Genomic DNA, 22,866 nt, shown 5'->3' with positions numbered 1-22,866 from the left:
TAGATGTCAAGCTCCCAACACAGAGAGGCCGCTGACAACAAAGGCAGTCCCTACCTTGACCTTCTCCTTTCCTCCCTCACAAAAATCCTCCTACAAATTAAGCCTCCTGGTCCAAGCGGCTGTGTCACACTACCACCACCTGCTGGCAGCACGCCAAAATTGTCAGCATAATATCCAAGGGGGAAAAAAAAAGCTTGGACTGTAAGCATCCCCATACCCAGTCCCAGTACCCTCTCTGACCATCCTCGGGCCAGCCCCCTGGGGCGGGAAAAACAGAGGGAAGTGGGGAGGCACAACCGGCAGGGCTGAAAATTGTGTGTCTAGCCTCTATCATTAAAACAGCCACGCAAAAAAATGTTCATAGTGAGAAAAACTATTTACAAGTTTAAGAAGCTCAAAGGCTTCAGATTCAGGATCAGTGGTCCAGTAACAGATTCTGGTAGATTCCGGTGGGGAGACACAGGATTAAACTGTTGGAAGGAGATGCACGTGCACCTTCACAGGGAAAGCTGAGCACGGTGTGTGCACTTGGCACTGACAAGGCTGTCCGCTGGCCGGGGGTGGATGCAGGCTGAGGAAGGGTGGAAGAGAAATCCTTTAGAGTCATCTGAAGCAATGCAGTGTTCACGGTGATGGACAGCCAGGGCAGCAAAGACGAGCTGCTGGAACGGAGCAGTTGGGGGATGGGGTGGAACCATCGGAACAACCTGATAGCCGAGGAGTCAGGGGAGCGGGGCTGCCGCGGCAACAGCAGCAGTTGAGGCCCGGGGCCCAAGGCCGGCACAGGTGGGGAGACAGTGTGGCAGGCCTGCCTGGCTTGCTGAGATGCTCAGGGATGCACCCAGACAGACGCCGGGGGTCCACGGCATCGGCTCGCGCCCTCGGCACAGGTGTGATGCATCTAACAACGCATTTTGCCTTGGAGCAAGATATGACAACCAAGTATCTACAAACGACCCCCGGGGGTCCCCCGCCGTACCCGCAGAAATGCAAACTCTTGGCCAACACTTCTAGAGAAAATTACCTATAGAGAAAATGATTAATCAAAAAAAAAAAAAAAAAAAAAAAAAGAAAGAAAGAAAGAAATTACAGGCTCCCAATAAGACTCACGAAAACTCTCAGCCAATAGTTGTTGCAGAGATAATTGCTCTGAATCTATCAATAAAGCTAAGCTGCCCCTTCATTGACTGCAAACAACAATTTCTTTCACCCAGGATTATAAGTTGGTGTTCACAGGCTCACTGCTGCCATTACGGTGATAAACAGTTTAAACCACAACAGGGTCTGACATGTAGATCAATTCTGGGTCCATAAAGAATCTACACAAGAGGTTCCAGGACGGGAATTTACAGCCACCAGTTTTTATTCCCTCTTGCTGCAAAAATTACTTCTGTCAAACACTTAGGAGAGTGAGGAAAAATGTAAAAAAATTAATTTTTCATGTACTCCTGGAGCAGCCTCTTCCGATGCCGAAGCTGAAGATGAGTGTGTTTCTGCAGTTAAAACATTACGCCGACCAGCATGTGGTGCTCAGCCCTTCGGAGCCCGATCCTCCGGGCTGCTCGCGAGCCAGCAGACGGCAATTTGAAACCCCGGACTGAGCTGTCTGGATTTCCTCTAAGGGCAGATGCGGGTCTCATGTTAGCAACGCCAAATTATATTAGACATTTAATTTTAAACCTCAGGTACTTAATGTAAAACCTTACAACAGTAATAGTCATAAAGCAGTGGGGCATTCCATTTCACAGAATGGATTCTTCTTCTCCTCCCCCCTTAATTTAACCAGAATCCCCTGTTTTGTAGTTTTGCACACTACAAAGTAATCTATCTAATTAGGAGTTGCTCACAGCTGCTTGAAAGAGAGAAACCCCCCAGGGTACCTGTGCATAGAAAGGGGACGCCTTTCAAAAGTTCTCTGGAGCCAAAGTCTTAATTTAGTGTGGACGAGGGGGCAGAGAAAAATGGAGTCCCGATGTTGTTGTCATTATGTTTTCTAATAAAACCGTATGACAATGGGAAGGCAAATTCACCAATTCAGGGGCATTTGGATTCTTAAAAGCGGCTTCGCTTCTCCCTGTCCCTGCTGCTAGCACAGTGTAAGCTTTTATGATTCTGACATCCAAACCAGATACGGGACCGGGGGAGGGGGGGATAAAATGATTAAAAAAAAAAAGAGGGCGGGATTTGTATCAACCGCAACTTGAAAAGAAAAAAAGCATGACAGAAAGCTCTTAATCATGTTTGTTTCTTTTGTGATTATTTTCCAACACGGCAGGGAACGTTGATGCCCAAGTTGAGGTCTGGAAATCCATTCACGAATGTGTTTTCTTGAAGTCGCCTGTCAGATCCGACGCCCTGATGTTCATTAAAAATTGCTCTGGGTCTGGCTGGTGACTTGCTGGACCACGGAAGGCAGGGATGGTGCTCAGGAGCAGGAAGCTAGGAGGTTACCCTCGCCGTAGGCAGGAACAGGGCTTCGCAACACCCAGGTGGACCAGAGCGCCACGGGTCCCAGGACCGTGTGGCTCCCACGGAGCGAGTCTTGGTGGAGCCTGGGTGGCTCCGTTTCTAGCCAACGCCCAGGGGCTGCCAGATGCCGGAGCGGTGGTTCTCAAACGTCAGCATGCAGCACTGTCCCTCGGAGGGCTTGTTAACACACAGGTTGCTGGGGCCCAGCGCTGAGTTTCAGAGTCAGTGGGTCTGGGATGAGACCAGGAATGTGCACCCATAAGCAGCTCCCAGGGGCAGCGGCTGCTGCTGCTGGTCTGGGAAGCACGTCTCGAGAAGCACCAACGTGTTCTCAGGTTTGCATCCCGGCCCTTCCTGGAGGGTGACGTCGGACAAACGATCTGTACCAGCGTCTCCCCACCGGTCAAATGCAGCTAACATCAGTATCTGCTCCCTGACGATCAAATACGGTCACCCACACGAAGCCCTCCATAAATATTAGCTCCCATCATTATTACCACCGTTGTTCCTCTTTTCAACCGTGTGTTGGCTGTGACGTACCATCAACCCTTGAAGAGAGGAATAAAGAAGGAGTGTGGAAAACTGCAGGAATCCTGCTGTGCAGCGCTCTCCCGTCTTTACAGCTCTTCGCTATTTAAGGAATGCCAGCTCAAAGCCTTAAAACTAAGATGCTAATTAATGTTGCCATGCTGACCTCTTCTCGTCCTGTCTGCACCCATTCTGCTGCGCACGCACCCACGAGCCCCTGTCACGTCTGCTCCTGGCTGTTGCATTTTCCCTTTCCGTCCTCCCCGAGCCCTGTCCAAGTTGCCTCAATGCTTACACCACCTTCCTCTCGTGGTCTGGCACCAAAAAAAAAATCCATCCAGGTCTATAAGCATCGCTCAAGTGTGAATCTCTCTGAGAAGTTTTCCTTGATGGACGACCATCCCTCAACTACCTGCACAATCTCAGCCTGGGCTTGCCCACAAGTTCACCGCCCATGTCCCACGGCATGGGGCTGACACGGGGCCAGACTGGAGCACCTCATCTCCTGTGTTCGGGGTTCAGGCTCTGTGGCATCAGGGAGCCTAACTAGTCTTTAGCGTGCTATATGAATGAAGAATGGACACTTGAGGGTGTGAATAGATGAGAAATCACTCTGTAATATAAAAACAGCATTCGTATGTAGGTGAGTGCAGTCTTTTACAGGAACTTTATGAATATGTGTGCAGAGACCAGTGCGATCACCTGCTGTGGAAAGCCGCCTCCAACCACACCGAGTCGGAAGTGATGCAGTCCCAAGCCCTGGCAATGCGGAGACCCCATCGCACACCCGCCTAGCTGGATGCAAAGAGCTGTGACGTGCGGTGGGGGACGGTTATCTAGTGAGTCTTTATCAAAGAGGTAAGTGTGCACAAGGAAGGTTTGCACAGAATGGATTTAGATGAATATGCCACTTCCCATGCCTTTTCTATGAAATCTTTTTATTTTTTTTTAAAGTAGGCTCCACCTCCAGTGTGGAGCCCAATGCGGGGCCTGCACTCCTGAGCCTGAGATGAAGACCTGAGCTGAGATCAGGAGTTGGACGCTTAATCGACTGAGCCACCCAGGCGCCCCTATAAAATATTCTGAGTAGAGGGGACACAAAGATTGGGGGTGATGGTCTCCCAGGAACTTGCTCTTTTATTCCCCTCTTCTTCTTCTTTTTTTTTTTAAGATTTTTTATTTATTTATGTGACAGAGAGACAGCCAGCGAGAGAGGGAACACAACAGGGGGAGTGGGAGAGGAAGAAGCAGGCTCCCAGCGGAGGAGCCTGATGTGGGACTTGATCCCGGAACACCGGGATCACGCCCTGAGCTGAAGGCAGACGCCTAACGACTGCGCTACCCAGGCGCCCTTATTCCCCTCTTCTCCCCAAATATAACTCCCATTGCACATACGGAGCAGAACTCCAACACTGTTGCTCTACTCAGGCCGTGCTGGTAGCTCCACAATGTACTGGGAGGAGGAAAGTTCTAGAAGATTCCTGCTTGACAAGGTGAGGCCAAGGCAGTGTGCACAGCGGGCTCTGGAAACCGCTCCGCAGAAAGGCCGCGACAAGATAACCCCGGCTGGCTAGTGATACTGACTGAAAAGGCACCTCGATTCAAAGTCCTCGATGACGCGGTGATTATGTCAACTGCTTGCTCCTCCTAAAACCGTATGTCACTGTGGTAACAGCAGCAGGTACTCAGTTACAGAGGCTGCCACGGACCAGGCGCTGTGCTCACACCTAAACCACACAAGGAGGGAAGCACACCCATGTCTTGGACAAGACAGGCTCGTGCAGGGGAGGCGGCCAGCGTAAGGCCACCGGGCGGGGGGTGTGGGTGCTGACTGAGCACAGGCCCTTCCAGGGCAGGTGACAGCCGTGAACGCTCTGATGTCGCCTTCCAAGGGACCGAACTCTGGCTGCTTCATCTCAGTGAGTGGGAACCCCCTGCCTTAGGGTTCTCAGGGCATCGCCAGCATCTCAGACAACGGGCGGAAAGCCCTGGAGAGGTGGAAGCGGACACCTGCTGCCCAAGCATCTTCCTGGGGGTGAGGAGCAGGCCCCGGAGGTGGGCGCGTGCCAGGCACGGGGGCCATTCCGGACCCGCGCTGCCATGGCGCCCCTGGGTGCTGCCTCTCCGGACTCGGTTTCTCCTCGGCACCCCGTTTGGAGCTGCCCTTACCGAAAGCCCTCACTCGGCAGGGTCTGCCAGAGGGATGGGAGCAGCCAGAGATAAGGATTGTGTTTACCCACAGCAAACGTCCTGCTGTAGCAGCTGGTGGGTCTTCAGGGAAGACCTGATGCTGAATCTTTTAATTAGAACAAATTATACTAACATTACTTTAAAACCCTGTCTGATAGATGACATACAACAGTGGGAATTCCGCTAAGTACCGGTGAACGGGCCGTAGGAAAAACGCCACAGGCAACCGCGCTGCTGCAGAGCCTCGCAGCCTCGACCCACGTCGCTCACGATTCCGCACACACATCAAGGCAGCGTCCAACGTCCACACGCATCTCCCAAAACGCTGCCCATGCGCACCGAAAAAAAGGGGGTGACGGGGAACTCTCCAAAATTTAGAGGGTACATCAGGAATTTTGGAAAACTGGTAAGGAGAACGAATTCTGTTTTCCTTTGACGGAAAGAGCAAACACACCCCCCCGAAGCCCGACAACGGAACACGTGCGCCGCCGGGGGAAGGGTGGGCGCAGTCCCGCAGGAAAGCGTGACCGGAACCCGGGCTCTGCGTTCTTTCTCGCCTCCCTGCCATCAGACCTGTCACACGTGGGTGTGTAGCCTCACTTCCCCAATCTGGCAGGCAACCGGCTCCTCCCTGACTGACAGGAGCACACGGGAGGATGCGAGTGAAAACTCTGTCAAGGACCCAACGCTCCGCAGATGAAAGGTGACACGCGCCCTGCTCACGCGGCTGCCGCACGGGGCCAGCAAGCAGAGCGAGCGCCGACGGTCAGGGCGCCGCATCCAGCCCCTGGCTCACACCAAGGACCGCGAGGGGGCTGCGGGTCCGGGGGGCTGCGCCCTCTCTTACCACTGCTGATGGCCGAGTTTGCAATGACCGTAGCCTCACTCCACTGGTCGGCACTGGAGACAGAGTAGGAGCGCTGCTGCATGCCGTCCGGCCGGCTGCCGAAGGAGCCCAGGCTGACGCCGCTGGCCATCTGAGACCCAGACGCACTAGTGACATTCCCTAGGAATAAACAATTCAGGTGAACACCACCTCGGACTGCAGACCCCAGAAGCCAGCACGAGTTTGTCTGGACGCCCACATGCTTGCACGCGGTAGACCTCAGCACCGAGAGCAGCTGGCGTCCTGCCTATGTGGAAGATGGAAGCATCCTACAAAAATATTCACGAGGAAAACTAGGGTGACAGCAGATCCTAGGGACCCGCTGACACACTGCCAAGGAACCTAACCACACAACGCAATCCTAAACAAAGACACCGAGGCGACACCGTCTCTATGTGGGGCAGAGGTGAAGACGAAGACCCACTTTTGAGAAAAGCCTTGGTCCCAGCAAGATGGACCCTACAGGAGCCCCCACTGTGTCAACACATCAACGGAAGGGAAAATGACCACAAACGGCAGCCAACTTTCACAGGGAAGTTCCACTTTATGACCAACATAAATCAAAGCTCCTGGATGAGACATGGGAGGACATGCAGACTCTTAACCCGGGTGAGTTTACTTGGACCCTTGAAGGGGCCGAGCGGAGGAACGACGGTCTTCGCCACTGCACGGCACACAGGGTGGTGATGGGAATGGTCCCATCGCGTCCTGGACGATATGCAACAGTTGCTCAACATCAGAATGAATGACTTCTTGGTCCTGCCAACGCCAGACTCAAAATCAAGATTCAGTGCCTTCCTCTCGAGCTCGGCCCATCCTACCTTCTGTGAGTGAATTTGTTTGCTGGACGCAGACCTACAGAGAGATCAGGTCCGTTTTGTTCTACACTTTCCTCTGATTATTTTAGTTTAGAACCAGTTAAGTTCAAATTGTTCTAATAGAAGCCTTTCAGAGCACAAGACTTTAAGTGCACAGACCAGATTCATAGTTCCCAAATCTGGCCAAGTACCAGGATCACCTACGGAGCTTTTTAAAACCAGAGGCTTCAAAATATTTGTAGTGTGATTCCAAAGGCCTGGGGCTGGGGCTTGAGAGAATGCACATCTTCCACAGCATGCCAGCGGTCCTGGTGAGCCGTCAGAGGTAGGAACAGGGCTCCGCTACCCACAACCCACCCGACCGTAATCCCACGGGCACGGGACAGTCACAGGATCACCTACTGAAATGCCTACGTGAGCCATGCAACAAGCGATCCGTGGAGAGAAGAGATTTTGCTTCAAAAATATATATTACTACCTTAAAAAACAATACCGATTTTATGCTGTTACCTGAATCGGGCACACTTTGAATGTCATAAGGAAAACTACTCCTAGGCAGCCCTACCCAATCCCAGAAAAAAGCCAAAAGTGACACCTCAGAAACTGAAGTGTGCAAGGGCACAGGTCCTCTGGAGTGGTTCTCAGACCAACGGCAGCAGAAGGCCCAGGAGCACGTTAGGAATGCAGACTCCCAGGCCCCGCCCCAGCACCTGCTTTTCCAGAAGAGCCTCACACAAAATTCTGAGTGCATCTAATAAAGCTCGGATACCCAGAATAACTACGAACATGAAACAATACTGACGGCTGGAACTCCTCACCACCTCCGACGCCCGATGTCAAAAGTGCCCGAGGGCAGCACGCAGGCCTGCAGGTCAGGAGCCCCGCAGGTCAGGAGCCCCGCTCTTGGCTCCCCTGTCAAGCTGCAGGCTCTGAGCCAGCCTAGCACAGAGGTGCTGATTTTCAGACACACTGAGGCCCTCAAATCCTGGACACACACGCACCCTGAATGACAGTGCTGGCTGGTACTCCCACACCGGCTCGGGGGCCGACCCGCAGGGCAGCATGGGGAGGAGGGCCAGGCGTCTGGCAGCTCAGACACAGGGTCAGCGGGGGTGGCAGTGAGGGACAAACCGCATTCTCCTCCTGGCATCCTCCAGTTAGGGCCCCTTAGGCTGCTTCCTGGCTTCTCCTCCGGCAGATCCCGATTACAACAGGGAGCTCGGACCCACAGCAGGGCAGCATCGGGGGAGCGATGAGGTGCTCCCATGGGCCAGCGCAGTGTGGGTCTCCCCCTGCAGCCTATGTCCCTACTGGTGTCTGCCTGCCACACCCTAGGAGGGTACCCATTCGGGCTCAACCAGTGGGGAGCAGGCATGGGAGAAGGGTGTGAAATGGGGTGTGTATTCCCAGGCTCCCTCCGTGAGTGGTCACCTGGGGCTGCTGTCCCTGAGGCTTGCTGGGGGCACCCGTCCCCTTGCCCCACTGGGCCCATGCTGGTCTCTGTGCCACTTCTGCCAGCCCTGGTGCCGACACCTTCAGACCCTGGGCCTGCTCTTCTCTGGCAGGATCCTCATCTCACACACATACAATCAGAGCCACGTTTGGGACTAGACCCCCAGCCCCTGGGGCCCCAAAGCCATTTCTACTTTCATCATTTGAATTTTCAGCAGGTAGGGGCTTCAGGACACCGCTAACCTTTTTATGGTAGGGGAAAGAGAAAGATGGAAAGAGGACAGAGAGGACCACAAGAAGGTCCACACAAGCCGTGACCCCACCACTGAGCCAGCCCCACCCCCAGCCTGAACCACCCACGGGCGCACCTGCCATTCAGCAAAAATGTCCAGGAGATGATTCTTTCCTCCCTGTGCAGCCCAATCACACCCGTGACAAGTCATCACCCAACGTGCAATCTGTCCACAAAACCCCATCTCACACCAGCTTTAGGTACACAAGGCACCCAAAGACGCAAACACACCTTCACCACCTGTCTTTGGGCCCATGATGCCAGGATGGCACTCAACCCATACTGCGGCTTCCCTTCCGGAGAGTGGCTCCCAGGGAACCACCAGCCTGAAAACTTCCTGCCACGCTTCCTTTGAAAGGCAGAGAGAGTTTTCCAAGTGCATCGTCCCGGACTACGCAAGGCAAGACGCCAGAGGCATCCACACGCACACAGCATAGCCCAGTCGGTCTGAGCGTGGACAGGAACACGTGGAAGGTTCTATCGGAGGTATCGGACAAAGCTCGTCTTAGGTTGACAAACCCTTCGCTGAACAGCCACCGAGGAAGAAGAGCAGGTTCCTTCAGATGTGCACACGGAAGCAAATCCACGTGACGGAGCTGGCCACGTGTCTGCAGCTGGCCCACCGGTCCTCAAGCTTCTAGCTGTTTGTCCAATGAAACGTTAAGCACAGCGAGTTCAATGTATAACGCTGCTGGGGGAGCAGCTCTGGGCTTTGGCTCCTGAGGGGATCCCCAAGGAACCCGACTGGGGCCTGTGGAGTGAAGAACCTTCTGGCAAGACTGTGCTCCTGGCGTGTGACTCCGAATCGGTGCAGGACCCGAAACAGGTGCGCGGAATTCTTCAGAAAGCCGACCCTCGGGGCCCTGCAGCGTTGAGGGTCTCCTCCTCCCAGCCACACCCGACCCCCACCATGGACACACAGTCACAAGTGCAACATTTTAAAACAGAGCCGTAGACTTTCAACCCGGAGTCTGGGTTGAGCTCATAGATGCATTTTTGCTGAGTAGACAATGATTCCTTTTTTAAGGTAGAATTTGGGAGAGGTCTTCTAAAAATCTGTGGTTTCTGCCATTCTTTGAAAAATAAGAAATCCGGCTGCAGTGGGCTTGTGTCTGTGACTCTCCGAAATGGACAGCGTGGCAGCCGGAGCCCACGCCTGCCCACCCGCCCGGTCCTCATCTTTGCTAACTGCGAGTCACAGAATCTTTCAAAAATACGCTTAAGAAGAATCCTATTTCAGAAGTAGAACATTTCTGATTTTCTCTCGAGAGCAAATCTCGCTTTCGTATATACTCATCTTACTTTGTCAGTTAAAACTTTTCTAAGTATCAAACAATAAAAGATCAACTGCGACATAACAAAAAAATTATGAAGCGCAAAAAAATTCCGTTTTTTGCCCTAAATATATAGCTTGGGGATCCACAAGACAGGCACTTGCCTTTGAAGGTAAACACATGAAGACACAGGTTTTAACTCTGAGGCAGACCAGTGGTCCACGGATGCGGCCACGGCCCCATGAAAGCAGACTCAGTGGCTCGCTGTGGCCCATGGAGCATCTCGTGCCACGCGGGAGCCGTCCTGGGCCAGTGGTCCCACTCTGAGGCATTTCAACTTGCTCTGAGTGAATCCATTGGTCAAAGAAACCAACGCCCCCAAATGCTTCATGAATATCTTAAATAACTACAAATTTATAATCTAATTACAGTATTTTGTGTCAATTTCTGACGATTTTTACACACACACACACATACACACACACACCATCCAGCAAAGGCGAATGCATACTTTCACTTCTATTTCTGAATGAATGTCATGAACTGTCACCGGTCAAGCAACACCGGCCCCTGCTTCCAGCTTGCACACGGACGCATCCAGCAGCGTCTGCCCTACGTGGGACCACACTGTGAGTTGTTCTCACGGCTTCAGAAAATACCTCTAAAGCAGGTACAGGAGATGCTAAGCTGAAAATCACTTGATTTTCTCTCAAAATTCTCTAGGCCTACATCTTCCAACGAGTGGTAACTCATTTTACATTAACACGTTACTAGTTAAGGCTGAGGATCCGGGGTTGTCGTCTGTGAAAGAAGCCCACGACTGATCTGATTTCCCGGCAGCAAGGATCGGAAGGCCAAGACCATGGGGTTACACGGTGGGGGGCCTGAACACGACTCCCAGTGCAGTCAGGGTCAGCCTCAAGTGCAGAGCAGCTCCGGGCGGCTGTGCCTGGCAGAGGGTCCTCCTCTCCTGGCAGTTGGGCTGAACGGCTCCAGCAGGTGCCCACCCTGAACACATGTCCGTCTTGCCACACGATTTCATTTGTGTGGCTGAGAACCAAGATATGGCCGTGAGGTCTATCCGACTGGGGAAGAACTCGGCACAAGGCTGGAAACCACTTTCTTTGTAGGCATGCCTGTCTTTCCCTAGAGAGAAGAGATTCTAAAAGCTGGATTGGAACGTCCTCTCTCTCGGGGACGAGGAGGAAGGTCCAACACTTGAGTCGAACTCACTAAGCTCTAAGCCGAGGTCAACAGACAAGAGGCCTTAGAAGGAAGCCAGTGGGACACCTGCTCCCCCCAGGGCCGAGCACCAGAGCTGTGACCTCCTGGAGGGTGGGAGTAGAGGTACCTTCTATTCCTTCCTGCTCTTCCTCCTCCTCAGCCCCACCTCCATTCCCTGTGCCCTACCAGAATCCCCACCCCACCGTTGCCGGTGGACTGCTGCATGGATCTCACGCTTCTTCGTGGCATGTGTGGCGTCCTTTTGTTCTGGATGGCCTTTTCCAGAATGTCTATGGTGAACAGACTTGGATGAGAGAATGTCTTCCTCTAGAAGAGGGCAAATCTGTGTACTGTCTGGGGTAACAACATTGCCTTCCATGGCACAGGTCGGGCAGGCTTGTGTGTGTCCCATTAGAAAAGACTGGGGTTTCCTAAACTCGGGATTTCTCTTCTGTAATGCAGCCCAGTGTGTGTGCTGGTTCCCCCGGAGCTTGGGGAACAGGTGCATGACAAGGCTGATACTCTGCCCGCTGGCACAGCGGCAAGTAATGACCTGCTATCTGTCCTGAAACCCGGCTCTCCTCAGCTAGGACACTGGTAGGCTGGCTCGCTAGCTTGCTAGCAGGGTGGAAGTGGACCCTCCACGGGCCCACCACCTCCTCGATCACGGGCCTCCTGGCCCTCCCCGTCTCCCTACAGTAGACCCGCAGCACGCTGGGCACAGTGAAGGAGACAGTCTGTGCCCTTAGGGGGGCTACCATCTCGTCCAGCAGAAGCTATGGGATGGGCCCACATGTGGCCAAAACACAAGGCTAAGGAACACAAGAGCCATAGGAAGGTCTGAGGGGCAGGAAGAACGGCGCCTGGAAGGTTCAGGAGAAACTTCATGGAACACTGCAGATTTACTTTAGATTTTGGAAATGGAGGCGCCCCCCTCTCTAGACTAGTATGGAAAGAGGGGTCTCATCCTATCCCAGGACAACCCAAACTCTGACTGACTCACTTGAGGTGAAGCGTTCACTCAACAGTCCGATACGAGCCTCTCTCTCCAGATTCCTGTTTTCCTTTCATATCAGTCCAGAGAGAAGTCACACAGTCGTGCCTAACACTTGTGCCAGGAAGCCTGTACGAGAATGCTCACAGCGGCGTTCCTCGGAACAGCCCCGAACCAGAAAGGGCGGCTGTCTCCCCACCATGGGCGCCCTGCGGCCCGTCCATACGGTGGACTACCACACACCAGGAAGGACGGACAGATGCTGACGTCACAGATAGGACGTGCGGAAAAGACCAACCCAAGCACCCACTGCCCTGACCCCACCCAACGGTTCACCCTCCACAGGCGACTGGTCCTGGGAGTGAGCGACTGCCTGCAGGCGTGTGTGTGTACGGACGGCAGGGGCAGGAGGGGGCCCACGGGGTCTCCTGGGCTGGGGGCCGCCTGCTGCTTCCTGATCTGAGGACGGGCCGCCTGCACGCTTGGCTTTTAGGACTCTGCACTTTCTTCGTGCCTGTTCTATTGATACAACTTAGCTCACCCCCCCCTCCCCCCAGAAGGCTAAAGATGGGTCATCTGAAGAGTGGCACCAGCATGAAGTCTCAAAGAGGGGCCCAGCCCTTCAGGGTAGGAGCTGCTGCTGGCATAGCAAGGGAGTCCTGCAAAGACCTGTTTGTTATTTGTCTCAGTATCTTTTCCGTAAATATTACCAGGCAATATGTGGTTGCCTACCTGGTCCGTTCTGAACTCAGAAAGAGTGCTTCCTCCAAGACCCCATCTCTGGATCAGCTGGCTGCTGGCCTTGATTAGCAGGGGGCGGCTCCATTACCATGCTAATCCATGGAGTCTCGGAGCCATCTCCTTGATATGGATATGTGTGTGCTTACGGGCCGCCCTGATTAGCGCAAGCTTCCATGTGTCAAAAGCGCCAGATTCTTCCCAAAGAATAATTTTAGCTTTACTTATATCCCTAAAGTGTAAGAGTTGATTTGAAAAGGTACTTACCTCCACCATATGCTATTTTTCTTAAAACAATTTGCATTTCAAAGCGACTATGGCATTTATATCTGAATGAATATCAGTATGTTGCCTGAACTGATCTCAAACGAGCGTGAAAAAGATGCTGGTTTTCTATTGAACGCGAGTGTTTTCAACCACCAAATGACATCAAAGACAGAATCCCTCTTTTAAGCTATAGGCTTACTACATAAAAATAGCTTGCTCTCATTTTTAAAAATATAGTCTGAAATAAGGCTTTTCATAGTATTCAAATAAAGATTCATCAACAGTCACTTCTTCTAAAATACAAAATTTTGCTCATCGCCCTTTCCATTCTGGTTCATCTTCACAAACATAGCTTGGCCTTCTCGGAGGCGTAGAGTAGAAAAGGAGTATCTGGCATCTGAATTCTTGGTGAAGTAGTTTGCAAAGGAGCAGCAGTGTGTGGCAACGGCGACAGATCCCGAAGCTTCCTGCGCCCTGCGCGAGGGGGGCGCAACCCAGAGAGGGGTCTACGAGTGCCCCAGTACAACGTGGACATTGGTTTCCACTGTGGAATCTTAGACCTTTTTGAAAACAAACTGTAATTACAACACAGGATTGATGGGAGCTCCCCCTTCCCCTCGGAGGCCTCACCCTGAGAAACACACAGAGATCGCTTTTGGGGGTCGATTCTCATTCCTACCTGGCCTCCAATGTTAGAGAAGTCTTGGGGTGCGAGGCTGCCTTCTGCAAACCTCCAGGAGCACAGCCCCCCGGTGAGCGTGCGCAGGAAGGCCAGTTTGCTGGAATCAGAGCAGGGCGACCGAGGCTACTCTAACGGCCACACCACTTCAAAATAGGCCTTCGCCATCTGTTCGTCCTCTAATTATAAACCCAAAAAGAATATAATTCACAACACTACCATAAAAAGTGAGATACGGATGATTTAAGTGCCTATGAGCAGGGCCGTTCGCTGCACTATTTGCATTGGAAATCTGCCCTCCTTTTTGGCAACCAGGACTCGAGGCTAAGAGGATTTTTTTCCAAGGACACACATTCAGTATCTTAAAGACGTAGGCGTCCGGGATTCTGCACTGTTATAAGCTGACACTTGTTCTGTTAAAAAGCGCATTCAACACATCTACTACTGAGATAGGAATCGCGGTGCATCTCTTCGTCGGGCTGTATTTCCACAGGTGCTGACCAGGGAGGAGAGAATGTACGGAGTCCGGACCCCGTGGTGACAGCGGATGCGATCACTACTACATACAACAGCGTGGCCGCGCTCAGAACCATAGTCCTGGGACCAGTTCCCACTTACTTCCTAAAATGCAGAAACAGCTCTTTTTGTTCGGTTCCTCCCTGTTCGGATTATGATGTCCAAGGAAAAAAACAATGGATCGTTCTTGTACAAACGTCTTTAAAACTTACCTTGATGAATGATGTAAATTAGAAGACTTCCAACATCTCACGTGATAGATCAACTCATTATCGAACATGGGCATCAACTCTTCTCAGTGATGACCACAGAAATGATGTAATTTTATATTACACTTCTTTCTTATGACTTCCTAACCCTCTTCACATGCTGTTCCATAGTCTTCATAATAATTTTAGACACACGACATCTTGCTGATTTAATGCAGATAATTCATACTGCTATCTTCCTACTTCTGGATAGTTTTGTTTCCAATTTCTCGTTAGTGTAAACAATACTGCAAAGGACATCTTCTATTTAGACTCTTCCTTAGGATAAAATCCCGGAGAGTCATTACTCAAACAGCATTAACATCTTTCTGACTAGTAACGTATATTGCTGATTTTCCAAGGCCATTGGCCAAAAGAAGATAGAACCCAGGCATCTTGAAAACAATTCAGTTCATGATTTGTAAAATGGATATAACGCTAATGATGATGACAATAATATGCCCCATGTGGCTGACTGATATAAACATCAAATTGCATAAAGTACTCTGTAAACCGCAAAGCCTCTGTGGATTTTAGCTGTTATTAATTTTACCAATGGTGAGTTTTCCTTTTCTCTATTAAAGTTTATTTTTCAATAAAAGCTTAAAATGGCGATACTGCTAATTTTGTGTGGCTTTAAAATCTAAAAGGTCTGAATGTCTCCCTCACATTTTTCTCGTGACAGGGTTTCCTCGTGTGTCACCTGCTCACATCTGCGTGCTGCTATTGTGGTCGTCCTCACGATGCGTGAGCCTACACCCATGCTCTCGAAGGTTTCCTGAGCACCTACTGCATGGACCTGGGCAGTACTTAGTGCTGGACAACGTGATGACACTCCTACCACTCCAGGTCTTGCAAAATTCTCAAACTATTACAGCCAGTTCTGCCCAAGCTGTCAGAGGCACAATTTACAAGGGGAAAGAAAGAAATGAAACCGTGGGCTTCGAACATGGTGCTAAGAGTGGATGAATGGCGCAACCAGACGGTGAAGAAAGAAAGGGGAGTCGGAGAAGCCGCAGGCCTGCTCACATGCTGCGGCCGGGCTGCTGCTGCATCCTGGACATGGATATAATTTGGTGTTCGGGACAATTCAAGATGAAAACATTAAGCACATCAGAAGGCAGGCTCTCACTTAGGTGATTATATTTAGAAATCAGTCCAAATATTTATTCCAAAGACAAAGTCTGTGTGTTCCCAGTTATCCAGCGCAACACTCATCACTCTGAAAACAATGCCTGCTCTTTGCATCTTGCCCACTTTTATCTGCGTCAGGAACACCTGCTACTACGGACCCTGAGATGCTTACGCACACAGTGTGTACATCACGCTTGTCTGCCTACTGCCCGTTACTTGTACAGGCCATGCGAATGAGTTTATATTCAATGCGGTGGTAACGAGGTATGGCAACATTACACAAAAGGAAACTAAACTAAGGATTTTCTTCTAAGCAACAAAATATGATTACAGTGTGCCCATGTAATGTTTTGTAAAACGTAAAGCCCAGGACGTCTGCATCTTGTCCTCTAGTTTCATAATTTGGTACTATATTCCCAACAACTACATCCAATGTTGAGTTTCTTCCTTTGCTTTTAACAACAGTTCTGTCTTTAAAATGTTCTTTTTCCTTTATATGATATACACAATAGGTATTTTGCCCAAAATCCATTTTAAGAGCAGGTTTCTCTCTGGCTGTCATGTGGGCCTACGCTCAGAAGTGCTCACTTCTTTCTCACCCTTCCGGTCCTACGAGGTCAGCTCTTACACAGAAATCACAGCTGTGGTGTGGAGGTGGCTGTTTGACTGTGGTCAGGATGGCCTTGCCTTTTGCCACACCTCAGAATATTCCAGAAAGACAAATGTTCTCTAAATGAGTGGTAACTACCAAACACCGGGCCGCAAGGTACCGACATGATGAACGCCATGATTACTCTGAAAATTCTCCTCTGCTAGCATGGGATTGGGAACGCAGCAAGGCGGCCAATCGTGGGCTTGGCTCTACCACAGAATGGCTCTTCCCCGCCGCCCGGGACGGCACGCCGCCGCCCTCCTGAAGGCCGAGGTCCTTCTCAGGGCCCCTCTCTCTCCTCTAGCTCTTCCCATGCCAACCGTTTGCTGGTCGTGAAGGCATCGCTTGAACAGCTGAAACACTACTCTTCACCAAGCAGTCACGTTTCTGAAAGGGGAACAAAGTTTCTAAAGCAACTTCTATTTACTTATGGGGGTATCTGTCCCCATAGTGACAGACAGCTCAGTGTCCTTAGTGTTTTAAACGGAGATCGTCAAGATCAAGGTGGTTTTATCAGTCTTTACAGAAAAGAACACCCCACTTAGAGTTTAATAACTGAAGGAGGTTTCCTTAAACTGGAAAGCACGCTTCTGATTTATCCCTGAACTCTTCCCCAGTGGTCCTGCCCAAGGAGTGAGGTGTCAGGAGGGCAAACGGTGCTTACCCTCGGTGGTTATCCCTTATATTTCACTTGGGGGGCGATGCTCAGTAGCATTGACTTAACGATAAAATAATTGTGAGGTCAGGAAACTAGGAGAGGGTAACAAAGAAAGGGAAGTAATGGTCTCCACCTCAAAGAGCTTACAGTTCCAGGATGGAAACAACAGAACAGAAATTTGCCTAACCCTCAGTGAGAGAAACAATATAAACACAGAAACAGCAAGAAGAATGTGTTTCTCACAAAAGCTGAAGATGTCGCAACGCTTCTAAAGAATAATAACTTTAGTGTCTTTTAGTTTCAGATGTAGCGAACTTCCCAACCTTTTGGTCTGAAAGAAACCCTCCAAAATGTCTCTTCCTTTCCCTAAAAATAACGAGTTATTCAATAGCCATCAAAACTACTCTGGTAAACCCTGGTTCGTGGAAGCAGATTATCATGGGATACTGGTTTTTGGATTCTTTTTTAGCAAAAAATTACCAACCAGGAAGGTTTTTATTTGCAAGCATTCCACCGAGTGGCTAGAAGGGTCTTTAGCAGACCGATTTATGAATCAGAGGATTAACATGGCAAAGGAAGTCCAAAGCGTGCGACAGGAAGGGGTGACCGAGGCAGAAACACAGGGAGAGGCAAGGCCGGGGGTGGCGGGGGTCCCCGGCAAGCGGCCCAGGACCCAGGAGACACACGTGAGCGGCGCGGCTCAGTCCGTGCCCAGAACAGACTCCGGAGTTATTAAAATGTTTTCTAGACCATTTGAAACTAAACAAAGAAAAACTTTGTTTCGAGGAGACAACAACGGATCTAGTTTTGATGTTGCGTTATTTATTTATTTATTTTTTAATAGCTATTACCACTGTAACAGCAGCTTAGCGGCTCGGCGTCTGCAGTGTGAGCAGTTTTGATAAACAGCCTCCGCGGGCCCCACAACGGGGATAATGTACCCTTAAGTACCGCCAATGAGCTGCCATTCTGCACAGCCAATTACTTCTGTGCGTCTGTCACTCAAAGGAAAAATGGCTGAGCCCATTAGATCAAACCTTTGTCACTGTTCCTAATGCACTCTTAGGCCTCATTAATCTCCGGGAGCAGCAACAGAGCCGCCGGTGTCTCATTGCCTCCCCCGAACAGGCCCACGTGAAGCCTCTCATCTCTCCCCCAAGTGCACCGCGTTAATCAAGCTCTCCTTATTACCCCAGTCCCTGTCACGGCGGAGAGCGCGCTCCCTCTTAAATGCTCTCATTATGACCCATCTTTAGAGCCGGCTAAGTGGAAAAAAAGAGAGAGGGAGAGAGGGAGAAAGAGGACGGGAGAGAAAGAGGAGAGGAAAAAGCAAGTCCGATCACATTAATATTCATGACAATAATTAGTATTCTAGGTCACTGAATATTCATGCTATTAGTTTGGTTTTTTATGGGTTTGCTGGATGTCCTGATTACTGAAGTGTGGAGGAAAACAGCATGGTTGAGACTTTAGATGTCAACGGCAGTTCAATACTCAAAACACATCGAGATCCCCGCCCCCACCCCCGGAAAATCAGCCTCAACCCTCCGGGCGGCTTTAATATTTTGAAACCGCTGGGGGCCCGAAGCGCAGGGAGGGGGGGCAAGGTTTCCCGCTACAAAGGCCTACGCATTGCTCTGCTGAGGATAAAAACACAGTCACCGTTCCAAATACCCAACAAAGACCCACTTTCGGGACAGGGACGTATCTGGCATCTCAGAACAAAATGGGGCCGTTGAGGAATAAAGAGTAGGGGGGACACGGACCGGGAGCCCGGTGCCCACAGAGATCCTGGTTGGTCCCACAGAGCGCCTCTCTGCCCGCCGCTCCCGCCACCGCAGAGGGAATGCTGTTGGGCGGGGGGGACACGGGTTTATTGTGTCTGACCCACGAAGGCTACACACAGGCGATAGAAACAACAGTGTCTGGCATGAAAACAATTCATACAAAATTTCCGTCCCCTCTTGCTTCCTTTCCTTCACCAGTGACAAGCACAACTGCAACGATGGATTTCCAACAGGGTCTGCAGACTCGCCCTGGGCCGAGCTTCGCAAAGGCGCGCCCACAAGAGCAAGGCGGGCACATCGGCCCACCGTAGCGATGAGAAAGCCAACGTTCATCCGCACAAGGTCCTAAGATGGGGAAGGTGGGATTCAACTTAGAGTTTCTGCTTCTCAAGGCCCTACTGTGGACCGTTACGTTTTCCTGTTGTTACCTGAATGTCAGAATAACGCTCCGAGCTGACACACTCCGCATTCCATCCTGAGTGGATACAATTCTACCAACCAGCCTGGCTGACAGCTCATGTCAGAAGATACTGTGGGACATCTGACTGTCTTCTCTGGAAGTATGCCTGAAATTACAATGCGATGGATTCACTAAAAGCGTGGCTTCTGACTAGAATGGCGATGCAGGTTCCGAGATAAAGCAGTGGAGCGGCAGATACCGCCATGGACATCTTGAGTGAGTGACCCTGGAAGGGGGAGATGTGATCAGGAAGGGGGAATTTAACCAGGCCTGAATAAATATCTCCTGGATTCTTCTTCTTCCTCCTCTTTCTTGCTGGAGTAGATGCTTAAGTACACTTTTCAAAAAGGTATTTGTTTCTGTATTCTTGTACATCATGTAAAAAATTTTTTTCTACCTTCATACTTGATTGATAGTAGTTTGGCCCCACACAGACTTCTAGGTTCAGAACGATTTGTCCTTAGAAAGGAATTCTTCCACTGTCTTTTAACATGTGGTGTTTGCTCTGGAGTCCACAGGCCGGAAGAGCTCCTCCCGGTAGGTAAGCACACTCTCCTCCTACCTGGGATGCTTTCGGGGATTCTGTTTGTGTTTACGGAGCCTCCTCTGGGATTCTGTTTGTGTTTACAGAGCCTCCTCTCCCCTGAACTTGACACTGGGCTCTTCAGATGGGAAGACACCAACATGTCCTTCATCACCTCCAGCGTGCTTTCCTCTGTCACAGGTACAACCACCAATAGTATCCTTGGCCGTGTTCTTTATGGCATTGAACCTATCTACTGAATTTTAAATTTTCTTAAAAAATTTTTTTCTTTTTTTAAAAAAATTTTCTTTAATTTGCAAGGACTCTTTCTCCCCAGGTTTTTACTGTATCCTTTGTTTCATTTTATGAACACAATAATTAGCCTCTTAACTCTTCCTCCTTCCCCACCTCTCACTCTCTTTCTTGTAGGATCAGTTGTCCTTTTGTTTATTTTGGCTCCTCTCATTTTTACTGTTGGTTTCCACAAACGTCTTGGCTGCGTATTTGTGAATGAGTGCCCGTGGGTCCATCGGGCAGAGGCAGGAGCTGGCCCTGCAGCCTTTGGAAGGTGTGTGTGGCCCATGCTGACTGGGAGGTTTGGTTTAGGTGAACAGTGCAGGGCTCGTGAGCAGGCCGGTGTGCTTCAGTGATGTCTCTCATGGTCAGAGCTGCCTCTTCTTGCCATTTCTTTCTGTCCCTCTGTGACTGTACAGAGGTCTGAGCTCCCCAAGCTGCTCCCTTCTCTTTCAAGCATCAGCATCCACACGGGATTGGAAGCGGGGACGCCAATGGCCGGCTCTTCCTGAATGCGCCCCTCAGCCCGCCCTGCCTGCCTTCCACAGCTGCCCGACAGAGCGTGGGGCCGCCCCACCTTCACTGCGGCTCTTCTGCTCTGTATGACTTGTGAGCCCCAAAGGGAGACCCGAGCTCAGTTATCAGTTCACAAGGCAGCTACTTGGACGTGTTTTTCCTCCTCTTCCCCAAGCCCAGGGGAAAACTTGATACGGAGATCATCACATTTCCAGCATTTCTATATATAAAATGTAGTCAACATTCCAAGACTGGTAATGGTAAAGCATTTCCCAACACTAGGAATAACATAAGACCACCACCCCCACCAGTGATTTTCTCTCCAGTTGCCCCTTCGTCCTTTGAGCCTTGATCATCAACCTCAATGGTCTTACCTGTTTATCTTCTGACGCCTCTGCCCCCACCAGAGTGTGAGGCCCCTGAAGGGAGGACCTCATACCGCTGCTGAAACTCCAGAGCACTAACTGGGGCGGCCAGCCCCATAATGATTTTACATGAGTGGTAGCGGAAGCAAAGCAGTGAGGCACCCAAAAGTCAACACTGACATCAGTCAGGCGCTGTCGTATTTGAACCACGAGCTGCATTATGAGCACATACTAGGAAATCAAGAGCAACATCTGAATAAATATCCCCACTAACGAGAGTTCAGTACGATGAGTAGATATAAAATATAAAAACTATGAGCTTTCTTATTTCTTGCAAAGTAGATAATAGCCCCCTTAACCCCTGCCCCCTCCCCCCAAAAAGATTAGCCTCACATTTCATCAAAAATTATAAACTAACAGAATGGATCGACATGATACATCTAAATGAAGAAAAGTGTTAAAATTTTACTGAGGGATATATATTAGGTTTGAATCAATTGGGCAAGACTTGTGTTCCATGAGAAGAAACTCAACATAGTAAAGACGTCAGTTCCTCCACAATTAACTGATAGATTAAAAGCACTGCCAATTAGTCACAATGCGATTATTTTTCGGGGGAAGGAGAAAGTTTCAAATTACTCTGAAGTTTATTGGAAAAAATAAATGAGTGGCAATAGCCAAAAACAACAATAAAATGAAAGAGTAATATTACTACCAAATATAAACTGAACCCTAAATCTAAGACACTCTGGTAAATCTGTACGTGGTGACACAACACGGGAACGCACGTCAACTGGACAGAGCCTCAAGCCCAGAAACACAGTGGTTTTGACTAAATGAGTTAGTTGTGTAACAAAGATGACACACACAGTCATAAGTAAACAGTTTGACCGAGAAAGGACAATTAGTTATCTGTTTGAAAAAGCAGTTTAATTAGATTTCCTGTCGTGTATAATTGACCCAAACGAACTGAAGGTGGACGAAAGGCTAAATATCTTTAAGAAAGAAACAATAAAACCGTAAAACTCAGAAATACATATATAGGAATTGTGATCTGTCTTCAGGATTATTAAAGGCCTTCTAAATATCTAAAGTAGTAACCTCAGAAGACTTACGATTTGATTATATGTATATATTCTTGATTACATATTAAAAAGGGGAAAACCTCTATACGTAAATAAGACCATAAAATTTAAAAAGCAAATAATAAACTCGGGAAATACCTGCAGAACATATTATAAAGTGTTAATATCCTTAACATATAAAGAGTTCTTATATATCAATAAGAAAAAGATAAACCACCCAGTACAAAAATGGGAAAAGACACATCTAATGTAAGAAATACCTGAGCTCAACAAGCATGAGATGGTGACCTTTAGCACTAACTGAAGAAATCCAAATAAACAAAGCATGAAGTAGTTTTAGTGTAGATTCCAAAAATGGTAACAGCAATGCTAGCAGGTGTGTGTGGGTGACATGGGTACTCACTTTAGAGATAGAAGGGTATTTGCATAACAAAACCTTTCTAGAAATTAATTTGGAAATGCGTACCAAGAATCTTATAAATGTTTATATCCACTAACTGAGTCACTTCACTTATGGACGTTTATCCTAAGACAATAATAAATGTTAGACACAAGGATTTAGGCACACGCATGTTATCACGTCTATGTAAATGAAAAAGTTACTAGAAGAAAAGGCACAAAACACTGACCTAGTCCAATAACTGAGATAAGAAAACAAATAAACAGGAAAAGCATAAAAAGAAACGAACATCTCCACGTTAACTTAGACCCCTAGGACAAAACAGCAGAATTCAAATGAGTTGAGAAAGAAGAATTAGGTTAAGTAGCATGTTAAGTTCTTTGGCAAATACCTCTAAAATAGCTAAAATAATACCTA

General features: G+C 49.5%; 1 protein-coding gene across 9 annotated transcripts in view; it reads right to left on the bottom strand.

Moving 5' to 3' along the window:
• AGAP1 (ArfGAP with GTPase domain, ankyrin repeat and PH domain 1) overlaps positions 1 to 22,866 on the bottom strand; it is a 530,989-nt gene that overhangs the window by 154,209 nt on the left and 353,914 nt on the right. For 5 of the 9 annotated variants that reach the window (XM_045794054.2, XM_087864639.1, XM_045794049.2 and 2 more), the window contains one exon: positions 6,035 to 6,193. The exons of the other annotated variants lie outside the window; for them this stretch is intronic. In XM_045794054.2, coding sequence (XP_045650010.2) covers positions 6,035 to 6,193 — 159 coding nt within the window. The remainder of the gene's footprint in view (positions 1 to 6,034; positions 6,194 to 22,866) is intronic. 9 annotated transcript variants of the gene reach the window in all.

The sequence above is a fragment of the Ursus americanus genome, chromosome 1, assembly GCF_024610735.1.
Source record: "Ursus americanus isolate L20-20 chromosome 1, mUrsAme1.1.p, whole genome shotgun sequence".
Lineage (NCBI taxonomy): Eukaryota > Metazoa > Chordata > Mammalia > Carnivora > Ursidae > Ursus > Ursus americanus.
This window is presented reverse-complemented; position numbering and strand designations above follow the sequence as displayed.